Genomic DNA, 14,991 nt, shown 5'->3' with positions numbered 1-14,991 from the left:
TTCTGGAGACGAGCTGAACAGAAACTCGGGACAGTGGAGGAAGAAGTACTTTCACTGAAGTAAAGTATTAATACCAGTGTAGAAATATTATGTCACAAGTAAAATGCATGTATTCAAAAAATGTTTTTAAATACTGTCATCAAAATATACTCAAAGTACCAAATATAAAACTATCCATTATGCAGAATGAGCCTTTCCACATAATTTATGTTTTAATATTGGATTATAATAACTGACACGTTAATGTGTTCATCACTTTACTGATGCAGCTGATAAAGGTGGGGCTTATTTTAATTAGTTTGTAGGCTAACTGTTAGCTTGTGAACTTCCCTCTTCATCTTATTCTATACTAATACTATATCCCCCTTTCTTTTCTCTTCATCTTCTCTGTCTCTTTTGTCATTTTGGGGAAAATGTGTTAAAACAGTAGCCGTTCACTGTTCTGTAGTTTTTTGCACAAATATCGAAACAAAAAACAATAATAATACATATGATTATATTTTGTAATATTTTGTTAATCTGAATGTGAAAAGAAGTAACTACAATTCAAATTTGGAAACTTTCTATGGGAATTAACAGAAAGTTTGGGGCTAATTTATGCTAATTGTAATTACCCTGTCATATACAGACATACACACAAACATTTGATATTATCATAAGCAGATACGACATTTGTAATACAATTTGTATTACATTTTTTTTTAATAAATTACCCCAAACTGTCCACTTTATTTTTGTTAATTCTCATATATTCACATTAACTCCCATTCATTCTAATATGTTTCAATTAAAAGTTTTCAACTCTTTTGCAAAAATAGTTTAACTTCCCATGGAAAGTTTCTGTAAAGTTGACAGAAACTTTCCACCCCTTTGAAACCCTAGTAGTAACTAAAGTTATCAAATACAAATAGTGAAGTAGAACATGCAACATATGTGTCTGCACTGTAATTGAATAGAAGTAGCAGACAAAGTAGCAGTCAAGGACCAGGTGGAGAGATTATATCTCCACACTGGCCTGGGAACGCCTCAGGATCCCCCAGTTAGAGCTGGTTAATGTGGCCCGGGAAAGGGAAGTTTGGGGTCCCCTGCTAAAGCTGCTGCCCCCACGACCTGACCCCGGATAAGAGGCTAAAGATGAGATGAGAGATAATTCCATGTTCATTGATAGTCCTATTAAGAAAAATCAGCATATAAACACCTACACAGCTGTGACCCAACCGCTGATCGAGTGTCATGTGTTTCCTTCTTCAGGTTGCCCTGTTCAGGAGAGCACCCAGGGGTGTAGGAACCCATTCAAAGTGTTTCAGGGCTGTATGCGTCTCTTGACTCTGGATAACCAACCTGTGGACCTGATCAAGGTGCAACAAAGGCTCCTGGGAAACTACAGTCACTTGCAGATTGATATGTGTGGCATCATTGACAGGTTAGTTTTTACGGCTGTCACAGACACACCGCGTGTTGGGCTGACTGCTCTCATGAACTGATGTTCCTCTGCTTTGGGTGTAGATTTGGTCCAGTGTGATTTCCACAGTTTGGGAGTTCTGAAAACTTGTGAGAGGAATAAGTAAGTATACTAAATAATGTATTTGCATTTGGCTCCTGGTTTGGACCTCTTGGAGTCTCTGACGCAGTGTCAAAGACTGCTCATGAATTTTGATCAATCTGTGAAACTTGGCAGCGCTGATCAAATATGAATCAAGAGCCTGTCACCATATTGTATTTTTCTCACATAAAGTGTTTTCAGAAACATATTTTAGTGAATCGTTAAGCTGTAAAATGAGAAACTTTGTCCAGCCAGTTTGCTGGTGGGCGGGGCTTGAATTTAGCTTGACTTGTTCACAAACTTTGTAATATACAGCTAAACGGACTTCAGCTTTAGCTGTATATTACAGTCATTACATTAGACCAAACAAAAACATGCCTTAGACATTACAATTCTGAACATTCTGAACCTCTCTCATCACAAGGTCTCTAACACAGAGTGCAGATGCACAGATATGCCATTATACCATCATGAGGTAGTTATTTGCATTATCCATTAAGAAGGTGAGACAGAGGAGACACTGAACTGTGTCTGACCTGACAAAACTATGATTATGAATTACAAATATACAAAATTCCCACAACAAGATTCAGGATCTTGGAAAACGCTGCAGCTGCATCCAGTCTCTCTCTCTCTCTCTGTTTGCTGCATTATCTTTGGTAACCCATTCATGTTATACAGTATAGATGTATTTACATGTGCTCTGTGATGCGTGTATTTTTCTGTATAGCATACTCAGACAAGTAGATATAAATGATATACATATTCACTACTAAATATTGCTTTTAATGGGGTCATACGGGTTCCTTCTAATTAAGGGGATGCGGAGAAAATTGAAAATTTGCTATATCAAAATAAACCATCTGGCAGCCTGCTGACTGGGGCTTGGCACTAAGGACAGGTACCAGAGGAGAATATTTCCACACACACACTTGTGTAAAATCTGAACCATTTCTCCGGGGTGGCTAAATGACTTGTTTAGCACGCAGAATGAAAGAGATCATGTTGAAAAAAATCCCTCCCTGAGGCACAAGATGAATCAGGGATTGGAATAGGAGCACCAGTAGCCATGTATTAATCCAGAACTCCTTTTCTTGGCCACTTAACACACTGGTTTCATCTAACCGCCTTCCTGGAGAGAGACGGAGAGACTTGCTGCTAAGTGGATTAATTAGCACTGAGAGGCAGAAGTATTTCATCTCCTCGTTCACTGAAGGTGATTATCAAAGGCAAAATGGGAAGAAGGTTCTCCCTAAATTATCAGAAGAAGAAGAAGAAGAAGAAGAAGAAGAAGACTAAGTGTACCCACACAGGGCACACACATACAATATGATATGTTCAGACGACATAATATTTGTGTCTGTTCCGATGGTCACTGTGTCAGATTATACCATTATAGTCATAAATTACTGCTTTGACTCAGCCGAGAGCATTCCTAAGCATTGGGACGTGGGACTCATCCTACCTGGACTTTATTAGCTCCTACTTAAAAGCGTTCCAGACAATTGAAGTTGAATGTAGACAGAAAACATGGATGATAAAGACAGGCATTCCCGTGCACTTTCCCTAAGGCACTGGATCGCAGCATAGGAACTGACTTCCAGGAACAAGAATGTAAAAGAAACAATGGTGGGGTGAATGTTGCTGGCTGTCTAGTGTTTGGAAAAGCATAAAAAAAATGGAAGAATATGACTGTGACCTTTTCTCTGTTTCACTATTCCACCTGCAGCGCCAACGTCATTCCTTTGGCCCTTCGCCCTTTTCTATAGTTGTGTGTAGAAAGGACTCTCCGTGTCAAGGAGTCATGCGTGTGAGGGAATGCAGGAAGTCAGGAAGTGGTTATGGTCCACTATGAGCGAATACCAATTGGTGTTTCCGAGCCGAGACAACACGCTACATCTGAGAGTTCAGCCTAAAATCAAGCTGATATCATGTAGTCTGAACCTGGCAGAACATTATCACGGTTAACAAGTATCCTGTTGGTTTGATCAGTACAAAAACTCAAGTATAAAATTATAATTTGTGGTTAATAGTTTCTTGGACTAGGCGGAGGAGCTTCCTAGAGTCTTGTCACCATGATGTTGCCAGGGCAGAGTATGCATGTAGTATGTAGCATGTATTGTGTTGTTATTAATTATGTTGTATATATTATTTTGTCTGTGGGCAAACGTTTTACAAATAGCTGAGCTAAAAGTTGGCCACCATCGGAACAATGTACGATGAATCGTACGAATAAATCAGGATTTTCGTGCACATTGTCTCCCTGACACCTTCATGGTGTTGCACTTGGTTCTACATACAATAGGTGATGGAAGCAGTTGTTTAAATAATGAAAAATACAAAAAAAGAAGCTCCTTGTCAGATTTCCAGTTAAGGAAAATTACGAAAAATGTTGCATACAGCTCCAGAATCTGACATGGGAAACGTGCCGAGGGAGCGGGTTTCAGACGTTGTTTAAACAAACACTTTGTGTGAAGCATACTGACACCTTTAGGACACACTAGCTTTCCAAGGCTATGAAGTCTCTGAACTTAAAACTCCCCCCTGCTGACCTCTTTCTTTACTCTCAGTGTGTGTGTGTGTGAGTGTATATTGAAGTGAGATAGATGAAGCTGTCAGAAGGCAATAATTCTGACCTCTTTGCCTCCGCCAGGTTCCTGACAACTTAATAATACACCTTGTCAAAACACAAACACGCCCACATCCTCAAATAAAAAAAGAAACATGGGTCACCAAGAGGTCCCGTCTTCTTGCCTTTGTTTGGGTGTCTGCGTATCTGTCTGTCTGTCAGCCGGTGACTCTGTGAGATGCCGGTAGCTCACACGTACACACACATCTTACCCTTCACACTCCTGTCTCATCCCTAATCTCTCCCCTGTGTGTGTGACGTGGCAGCGACCAGGTGCAGAGCAGACTGAAAGCATTAACATACATTTCCCCTCTTTCGGGTTGTCCGGACAGTTATTTGAAGTCTTTGTAGGACATCACCTGTCTAGTAATGGTGCAGATCTCTCTCTCTCTCTCTCTCTCTCTCTCTCTCTCACTCTCACTCTCACTCTCACTCTCACTCTCACACTCACTCACTCACTCACACTCACTCACTCTCTCTCTCTCTCTCTCTCTCTCTCTAGTCCCCTTTTCCTCAGGTTCAAATATGGTTGATTTCCAGTCAATACCTCCCTCTTGCTGCTTTCCACTTCATCTTTCCTTCCCTCCATCACCCTCAGCCCTCTGTCTCACCTCCTCCTTCCCATCTTCCAACTCCTTCACCATTAATGCAACGGATCCTTATTCAACAGTTCGGATGATATTTTTCAAAAAGTATATTTTTGTGCTACGAATATCCGCAAGCAGTCAGTGTCCTTGCACAAGCCCCTGCCCAGTGCAGGCAACAAAACCTTCTGGTTAAGTTGAGGAAAAGATCCTGGTGTTGGTTAAAATAAGTACATAGCTAAAGTATGTGGCATTATTTAACTAAGTTATGTAACAAAAATAAGTAACAGTAAAATCCTCCTGCTCCTCACTCGCTTGCACTCACCTCACCTTCTGTTTCCTCTCGCTCTTTATGCTACACGTTTCCTGACTACCTCCTCATGGCAGCCCTGCAAGTCCCGGCTCATGATTGCATGTGGTATATAGAAATAATAGATTACTTTTGTGGGAATAGGTACAAATAGTGAATGAGAACAGTGCCATGCTTCCTAATTCCTAAATCTGACCATCCCTCCTTTTTTTCATTCTTACAGATACTTAGTTTTGCTCCCGGGCGAGTGTGTAGATACTCTCTTCTACTTCTTTCTCAGTGGGTTTTAGACCTTGAGAGTGAGGACATTCTGCTTAAGGTTAGGGTAATGATCGGGAATAGGAATTGAGTTACGGTGTGGTGTTAGTGTTTCCTGATATTTAATGTTACAGGAAATATATCGTACTTTACAAATCATAACTGCAACACAGTTATGATTTATGAAAATTAGACGTTTCTTATTAGCGTGTGGACTTTGTCGTATGGGCCAGTATTTTGCCCATTCATAGTTGCGTATTTAACAGTCAAACTGTGCTGGAAGTGTATATTAATGTGAAATTGTACAGATTGGAAAAACACATTCTCCTCACTGGATGTTAGAACCAGTGCCGTGCTCTTGTGTGTTGCACACTCTGCCAATGTGACTGCAAATACAAATGAGCTTATTAGCCTAGAGTTGATTAAATTGCACTTGGTCCTGGCTAAACAGTTAATAAATTAAACCGTTTTACAGCTGACTTCCTAATGCCATAGGGTTACAACAAATGGCCCCCCTGCCTTTTAATAGCACCAGTTAAATCATGAATACATCATGTGGGAAACACTACGGACGGACATCATCCACTGCAGGAGCTGGATGGATGGCTGTTGGGGGGGATTTTGAAATCGGTATCACAGAACAAAGTGAGGTTAAGGGGTTTACCTGCTTTTCAGTGATTGATTGGCTAAGTTGATATTCAAGCATAAGAAGATTAAGCTAATTAATCAAATAAAAAGGATCCCATGGATTCTACTTTTGCCTGTGTGAATGGAAGAAAAAGGTTTTATCAGAAGCAACAAACTGATGAAACCCGTTCTCATTCTCTATTTTGAAACATACAGGGGCTTTTTGATGCTCCACGGTTACAGTTTTAAACATATGATTAATGTTTTGAATTCAAATACAAACTTTTAATGTTTCTTAGGTTTAGGCACAAAAACAACATGGTTAGGTTTAGGATAAGATCATAGCTTGGGTTAAAATAAGTCTCTTGTAATTACATTACACGATGAAATGAACCAGTGTCCCAGGTGAAAGTCTGAAGGGTTTGAGCCAACCACCCCCTCCGACTTCCTCCACAAGCAGAGTTTGAGGCTTATTATACTATGTCACCTGACTTCTGGAACATGTGTTTTGAACGTGTAATATTAATGTCAATAATTTTACATTGGTGTCGGTTTAAAGCCCGGTTTGAAGAAAAAGTACAATGCTAACATTTTTACTGGCCACCAGGCTGAAGCAACTCAGGAGATGGAAACTATCGACAGAAGTGCGCTTCCATGTCTTAAAAGAAGGTGTTTCTTCAATGCCTAATAGTATGTAAATAAATAATAAAACTCGACTTTGTTCTTTGGGAGATAGGGATTAGTGGGAGTGTGAGAGTTTTGCCTCTGGCTGATGCAATGTTAGTTAACAATACTAAAGGCGTGTTTCAACTTCAGCCTCCTCTCAGAATGCACCTGCTCTCCGTGTGACATGAAAATAAAGACTTGTGAAGTTTTCATTTAAAAGTTTTCATTCAGGTCCCTACCACGCACCTGCTCATAAAACAGGCAGGTGTGCTGAATGCCTGTTGTTCCTTTTCATACCAAAATCCTTGAGAAACTTTTTAGAAATGTATTTTTTTTTGTACAGACACTAATGTTCTCTCTCCGTCTCTCTGTGTCTCTTTCTGTCTCTCAGGTGTTCGCCCAGTCACTGCGAACATGGAGGTAGATGCACGCAGTCGTGGAGCACCTTCCACTGTAACTGCTCCAACAGCGGCTACATAGGAGCCACCTGCCACAGCTGTAAGCAACAAGCGACAGGGCATCTGCAGGTCTTTAAAATGCTTGAAGCCTGATATCTAATTATGAAACTAGGAGTCATTAAATGTGCACATTGTGCTCTCAGGACAGGTTTTAGTGACATTAACTCCACCTCACAAATGAAAGTCCAATATTTAGTCTCCTGCAGCTCTTTGTTTGGTCCAATGAGGAAACTATCTCTCTCTTGCTAAATGCTCCATTATGTTCACCGGTTTGAAGCCAACTGTCTATCTGCTGTTTGGTGCAGGGCATGTAGTGTACAGTGGCTTTGTCTGCCTGACACAGTAAGGTTGAAACAAAACGGCGAAGTTGCAGGCATTAAAAACCAAACAATGAGCTGAAAGGGGGACTGCAGAGTCGGGGATACTTCTCTATTTATCCCTACAAGCAACACCTCTCACAATCACATTTTTTCTATTCGTTAGTGCAGCTTTCAAACAAGCTACGAGGTAAAGCACGCAAAATTAGACACGTTTACAACACCATTTTGAAAATAAAGGGAAGCGATGTCTGCTAGACGATCTGATTTTGTATTTCAGTTTTTTTAAACGTAGTTTGTTGCATATTCAAATTCAATTCAATTCAAAAAACTTTATTTGTCCCCGGGGGGCAATTCAGGGCACACAGAGCAGCAAATAACGACAGTGCAACTATACAAAAACATTTTAACCTAACAACAAGAATAAAGTGTAAAAGAAGAGTAAGTGTCAGGATGTTAGTGTGTTAGTACAGGTGAGAATCCAGTCACAGAGTAAGATACGGAGAACATCGTCGGCATGAGATGTAGAAAGACATGCGTGTATCAGGTGTAAGCAGACATGTGAACATATGATGTAAACATGCAGTAGACTGTTGAAACAGGTATAAACAGAACTGTAGTGCCGAAAAGATTTAAGTGCTTGATGCTTCCTATGTGTAAAGTAAGATTTGAGGTATGGTGCCAGTCTTTTCTAGAAATTCATAAATTACCACACTTTAGTAGTTTCTTTAAACCCATCACACTTTATTTAGTTCTTTATATGACACGGAAAAAGAGGTAAAGACAAAATGCACACACAGCGAAACTGGAACTTCAAACCCAGAAAATACTTGAAGTATAATGTGCATTGAAATCTTTGTATTACCTGTCTGTTGTGACTCTGTTACTATAAGGTAGAAGCTCATAGGAATTCAGTTTTATTCTTACGAGCTGTTATTGTTGTCTCTTTGTTTGCTTTTTGTGTCTTAAACAGCTGAAAACAAAATAACTATGTACACATTTGATATCTGGCCGGCTATCAAATGTTGGAGCAACATCAGAGACATTGAGAATGAAGCCTTCAATTAACAGAGAATAGGATTAATACGGTATTCCAGACATGTTCTCGTTTGCTTCTGCTTTAATAACCGAGGAGGTCTCATGTCCCCACTTAATTTCCTTGTGTTTTTTTCCTACCCCATTGTTTCAGAACTTTAATTAGCCATGTTCAAGTGGGAATAGGCTAAACAGATTGCTGGTACTTTATTATACTGAGAAAATTAGATTTCCATTTAATTTGAAAGTCTTAAAAGCTTTTATATTTGGCTCTCTGATACCTGCAGATGGTCCACAATATCTTGTTTCATTTGTCCATTTTAAATGTGCGCATGTGTGTGATCTGTGTGCGTGCAACTCTAGGTTATAAAGTTATGTGACAGGGTGACTCGAGTCCCATTGGACAGGATGAGACAGATGTTCAACACCTGGCCCTTTGTCACAGACACAGAACCATTACAAAATAAGATCAAGACCTCTTCTGTAAAGTAAAGTAAATGGAGGATAAGGCCACTTCTGACATATGGGAGCTTAAACAATAAGAAACATGGACACGGACTCTCATGTTTCCTGAAACATTCTCAGAGGGAAACCTTCTGTTTTGCATAAGGACAGTCTGATTTGAGGAAAAGTTCAAATGTTTTTTGTGCTTACATCGGTAAGTATTGATATCTGTTCTCGTTAACTGCCGTAGTTTCATAAAATAGACAAAACCATGACTTCGGCAACTCTGAATACTTATACCTTTCCTCCTGACTGCATCATATATATTTCAAACGCAAGCTGACAAAACATGCTCTGAGTACAAAACGAGCTTCACCAACCGTGATGGCTTTTGTTTTAACCTTTAAGCCTGTGGAGACGTGTGGATGAGCTTGCACCAAATTTGACGCTGCAAAAATAGCCTGTTTGGTAAAACACAATACAGAAATGAAGTGTCACTTATTCCACTCAGAGGCAGCTGAAGACAGAAATAAAGGATCCTGCTGTAGATTAAATCTACAATTTTCACCCACTTCAAACAGCACACTTCAACCGCAAATTCTAAGCAACACTAATGCCACACACAAACATGCATGCAAATGAATTAAAGGTAATATATATCCCTGCTGGGGCCCTTCTGTGTGGAGTTTGCATGTTCCCCCCCGTGTCTGCGTGGGTTTTCTCCGTGTTCTCCGGTTTCCTCCCACAGTCCAAAGACGTGCACATGTTAGGTTAATTGATGACTCTAAATTGCCCATAGGTGTGTGGTTGTTTGTCTCTATGTGCCCTGCGATAGACTGGCGTCCTGTCTAGGGTGGACCCCACCTCACGCCCGATGTCAGCTGGGATCGGCTTCAGCCCCCCGCGACCCAGACAGCAACAAGCGGTTGAAGATGAATGAAAATTCCTTCATTAAAAATATGCTTAACAAGTGCGTGTGCGTGTGTTGTTAACAGTTGTCATCCCCAGATCCATACCGCTAGTATGGCTAGTTATGAAAGGGAAGCCTGAGTCTGCACAGTAGTGATCAGTTGATTTGGAAGTCCTGGTCATACAGCCGCCTGACCAATAGCCAATCAAAACCAATCAAAAGAGCACTTGAACAAACATCAGTGTGATTTAAAAAAAAAAAAAAAAAAAAAACCTACATGGACAGTAAACATCTTTGGGAAATTTGATTTGTACTTTGACTTTGAGATGGAGGATGGCCCATGTACCATCCGCTAACAGGGAGGGGGCGGGACTTATGACATATGGTGCAGCCAGCCACCAGGAGGCGATGAAGATGCTTTTGCTTCAATTTAGGGTAACCACCAATGGTCCATCATTATATAAAGTCCATGATTGCCACCAACTGAATACTGTGTGTTGGAGAACTTGCGGTAGCCTTAAGGTAACATAAACATGTGAACGTTCCTCTCTAGAGCCAGTGTTTGGTTTGTCCATTCTGGGCTACTGTAGAAACGTAGCGATCTCCCCAGAAGAGGAACTGCTCTCTATCTAGATATGAAGGGCTCATTGTAAGTTCACCAAAACACAGTTAGTTTCAGGTGATTATAACCAATGGAAACGTATTGATGTATATTCCATCTCTGCCAATTCACTGCCACGTCCCCTTAAATCCTACACACTGCTCCTTTAAATAGATACATATATGCTCTAGTTAAGTTTACCACAGACTTTAGGCACAGTGGTGTAGCTTTCCTCCTCCGCATTAACTCGAAAGATTATTTTTCTGTACGAATCTAAAGTTGTACTTTTCTGCAAATACTGCTTCAATTCTGGTGAGTTCTGGTGTTCCTTACTTTTCCATGCAAGTTTACAAAAGTGTGGGTTGAAACACTTCCGTCGCACTTTTGTTATATTTAGTCTCGAAAGCGACAATATCATAATGTTTGAAATATGTTTTTGTTTTAACCACTGCTAAATATAGGTCAGGCTATTTGAACTAGAACGAAAGACTTCTTGTTAGGCTCAGAGCAAACCGCAAAATCATCCAACTGCCTCCCCTGGCGTTATCACAATAACAGATAGAAATGGAAAGCAGAGAAGGGTAGAGATGGGAAGATGAAACCAAGAAATAAATGAGGACTTGGAGAAGTGATACGAGGGAGGAAGATAAAGAGAGTGAGGACAGGAGCATGAGGGAGGTATACAGCAGAAGAGCGTGTCAGGAAAGAAGAGAGTCCTGAGGCAGACTTCTTTTTCTACAAAAATGGATTTCGACTCGGAGTCTGTGTATGTTTTTTTTTTTTTTTGAGAGTCAGATTTGAAATTAAAGAGATTCTGGCTTTGATTAAACTTCCAAGCACTGATTGAATCTTTCTCTGCTCCGGTGGTGTGATCAGCTCCGGGCCGACTCAGGTCCCCCCCCCACACACACACACACACACACACACAAAGTTAATCTCTCTCATTGATTGTTATATTTGGGTTAAATTAATACGTTTAACCTCCTTAAATTGTATCAAAGAAAAGACTTTGACCAACATGACAAAGAGAAAAAATCACTTCTTCCACTCCTCATAGATTGTGCACGGTATATTGTACTGAGAGTGTGTGCATGTGTGTGTGCAAACATTATGTAACCAGGGGGCTTTATATTTTTACTTGTTCTATTTTCATTCTATAGCAGCCTGTTATCACCAAATGTGGCCAGTTTTGCTTGTTGCATTATTGTTTTAAATGGGTTGATGCATTTTATTTAACATGGTTAATTTGGTTTGGCCTTCAGCGCCCTTTTGTTATTTAGAAAACGACACTAATGGACTCATCTGGTGAGGGATTTGCTTTCCTCTGGACCAATTCACGCCTAAAAAGGCATTCGCAATATATTCTAATACAGTTTGGACACAAAAGAAGGAGCTGTCCACGGGGTTACGTACGGTTTTGATTCAATTTAATTTAAAATTGAATTTAAAAACTCTTCTGATTCAGAATTAGTCTATCAATTTCAGTTTCACATTTTCAGTTTCACACTAGATGTGATCTTTAGTGGTATATTTAAATAAGAAAAGACACCAAATATGTCGAAAGCAAAATCCTCTTTATTTGTTTGGCATTTTGGTGAGACGATAATTGACAAGGTCATTTCTTTTAATCTTGGTGATGTTGTAAAGTTAGGACTGATATGAGTATTCTTTATCTTAGACTTAGAGACTCAGACTTCTCTTTATTGATCCTTTGGGATGAACTACTGCAAGGAAATTGAGATTCCAGCAGCTTACAAAAGACACAAGGGAGGTATAAAAAATACAGTATTAGATAATCAATAAACTCTTAGCTAAATAAATACAGAAAGTATAAAAAAATAAAATAAACAGTAAGCAATAAACTCTTAGTCATACAGTGTGTATATAAGGTAGATGTAAGAATACAGGTCAAATCAAATTCACAGAAAATTAAATCAGATAAGTTAAATGTAGAGGAAATGTATCAGATAAAATATTAATATTATAAAGTTGTGACGCACAAGTTGAATACTGAATGTGAACCTAATTAAAGGGATAGTTAGATAAATAGACACTGTCAGTGTCTTACCTACAGTAGATGGCAGTTAGCCGCCAGTTTGGAGAAGCACAAAATCAAAGCAATGTACTGCTGTGGATGAGGGCAGCAGCTTAACTTATTTTAGAATAGACACCTAAAAGAAAAGTCCATTTCAGTTTAAATGCACACTGTATTTAGAATATTACCGCTGCTTTTCCTTCAGGTCAGAAAAGCCCTTTCCTCCAGTTTCCACAGAAGTTTCCCCTCTCTCTCTGTTTTGGCCGTTCTGTTTTCCTCTGCAAAAAGTTGTTCTCTTATAGTCTCCATCTCTTAAATTCATCATCTTGTTCCCACGGTGAATTGCTTTTGTTGACTCCATAAACTGTGGAAAGTCTGACTCAAACTGCAGAGTGATTCAGTACAGTTACGCTTATATTAAGAATTACGTAGTGCCAAAGGAAAGGGCTGTCTGACAGCAAGGTAAAGCCGTGAACATATTATAAATATAGCGAACTGCAAATCCTTTTTTCCCTTCCTTATTTGCAAACTCTCACCTGTCATTATCACTCTGCATCGACTGCTAGTGCCGCTCCCTCCACAACCGCAACATCTCCACGTCATTGAAGCTTTGATGGTGTTAACTTGGGGGGAGTTCTCAAAGCAGACTCCTTATTGCTGCTCGGATTATTTGAGCTCCCTCAAATTGCAGAGCCGTTTCCGCCAAAACCTAACAATATAACCATTAAATGATAATACAACAAATAAATGATCTATGTCTTTGCCTCTGACAGCGATGTGGACGGTGTGTGTCGTAGTCCCGTAGATACTGACAGGGTCATGTTTCCTCACAAATCCGATTGTAAGAAGATCATATTATTGTTTATAACCTTTTATTATATTTTGTTTCACAGCGCGATATGAACAGTCGTGTGAGGCGTACAAACACAAAGGCAACACATCAGGACACTATCACATAGACGTGGACGGCAGCGGACCAATCAAACCCCAGCTCATCTACTGCAACATGACAGGTAACGCACAAAGACACACACCTACACACACTCTCTGATAATCTGACTAGCTAGCCATGTATGTTTAATTTCAAACAAAAAGAGACATAATCCCTTTGTTTGTTTGTCTCTCTCGTCTTTTCGTCTCCACCAGAGGACATGACATGGATGGTGATCCAGCACAATAACACAGAAGTGACCAGCGTGCATTCGTTCCCTGATAGAAACCAACATTTCGCCCACTTTGACTACGCTTCTGAAGAGGAGCAGTTAGCGGCCATCATCGGCCAATCGGAGCACTGTGAGCAGGAACTGTCCTACCACTGCAGGAAGTCCCGCCTCCTCAACACACCAGGTAAGACGTAAGCTCAGGGAGGTTTTCTGTTGTGTCCAGATGTTTGAGATGTGTGAGAAATGGTTTATTGCTTGTGTTGTTTTGTTGTATTGAGTGGGTTTGAGAGAGAGAGTGGTGTTAAAAGTTGACGGGTACCAGGCGCAGAGTTTATTGTATAGGGAGACTTTTCTTTCTCTGAGCGAATCGTCCGAAATAAGAGAGGGATGGTGTGAATTACGGATTTAGTCAACGTTTAGTCAATTTAATTAAAACATCAATACAATTTGAAACGTGCATTTTCTCCACCTCACTCCACTGCAGCAGCTGAAAGTGTGCTGCTCTGTTGCTGGGTTATTTTTGTTATTCTTTCTTTTAAAAAACTGGCACAATGAATTGTGTTTTACAGCGCACAGGCGCAAAGTAGAAACTTAAAAGCTGAAGATGATTCTAATTAACATCTTACTTTGACTCTACTTTGATATAAAAAGTAGAATGCTTGTGTTTCTAACTGCTGTGGGAAATAACCAGAGATTTCTTCTTTCTTTGTAAGTGTTTTCCAGTTTATAATATAAATCCTTGATTCCTGTGTTCCTGTGTTGATTAACATAACAGTCAAGCTGTGAATGAGTGCTGGGGGGATTGTGGATAGGAGTCACATGTTTTGCAAATGGTGACATTTGGTGGTCGTAAAACACTGATAACATCTACTGGGGTCCTAAACATTCCCACACTGCACCGGAGAGAGAGGCCCACCTTTTTTTGACCCGTGAACCACCACTGCACACTACAAAGCCTACTGATCATCATCATCATGGAGTAGTCTTCATAAAGTAGCTGCCCATTTTCTGTCCAATCGTAGCTGAGGAGAAGGCAGCGATGCACGCATGGTCACGGCTGGGCATCAAGGCCAAAAGAGTTCAATAAAGAGGTGGTGGTTTGTGTTGAAGTCTTAAAGAGGCGGCTGTTGTCAGATGGAAAAAGACATAAAGAAGAGGAGGGAAAAAAGGAAACCTGTCTTTGCTCCATTTGATATGCAAGTGCTGACTTAAGCTGATGAATCTACAAAATGTGTTGTGATGAAAACACAGATGACATTTCCGTTTAACTGTCAGCTGCTGTGGGATTCATTGTCTACCTATTTTGTTGATTCATGTGAAATTCATCTGTTGTTCATCTGCAGTTATAGAACTGTTCCCTGGAGCAAAAACAAATGATTTGTGTTTTCACGGTGTGTGTGTGTGTGTGTGT

At 40.1% G+C, this 14,991-nt stretch overlaps 1 protein-coding gene across 1 annotated transcript in view; it reads left to right on the top strand.

The window, feature by feature from the left end:
* Positions 1–14,991, top strand: part of LOC310965424 (contactin-associated protein-like 4) — a gene marked incomplete at both ends in the record, with an annotated part of 110,638 nt that overhangs the window by 65,064 nt on the left and 30,583 nt on the right. Inside the window, 4 exons of the mRNA XM_083939018.1 lie at positions 1,252–1,423; positions 7,009–7,115; positions 13,311–13,430; positions 13,564–13,764. Of these exons, the coding sequence (XP_083795144.1) occupies positions 1,252–1,423; positions 7,009–7,115; positions 13,311–13,430; positions 13,564–13,764 (600 nt within the window). The remainder of the gene's footprint in view (positions 1–1,251; positions 1,424–7,008; positions 7,116–13,310; positions 13,431–13,563; positions 13,765–14,991) is intronic.

This window comes from Echiichthys vipera, assembly GCF_963691815.1.
Source record: "Echiichthys vipera genome assembly, chromosome: 3".
NCBI classification, from domain to species: Eukaryota; Metazoa; Chordata; class Actinopteri; order Perciformes; family Trachinidae; genus Echiichthys; species Echiichthys vipera.
The sequence above is the reverse complement of the archived record's forward strand: the minus strand, read 5'-3'. Positions and strand labels throughout refer to the sequence as shown.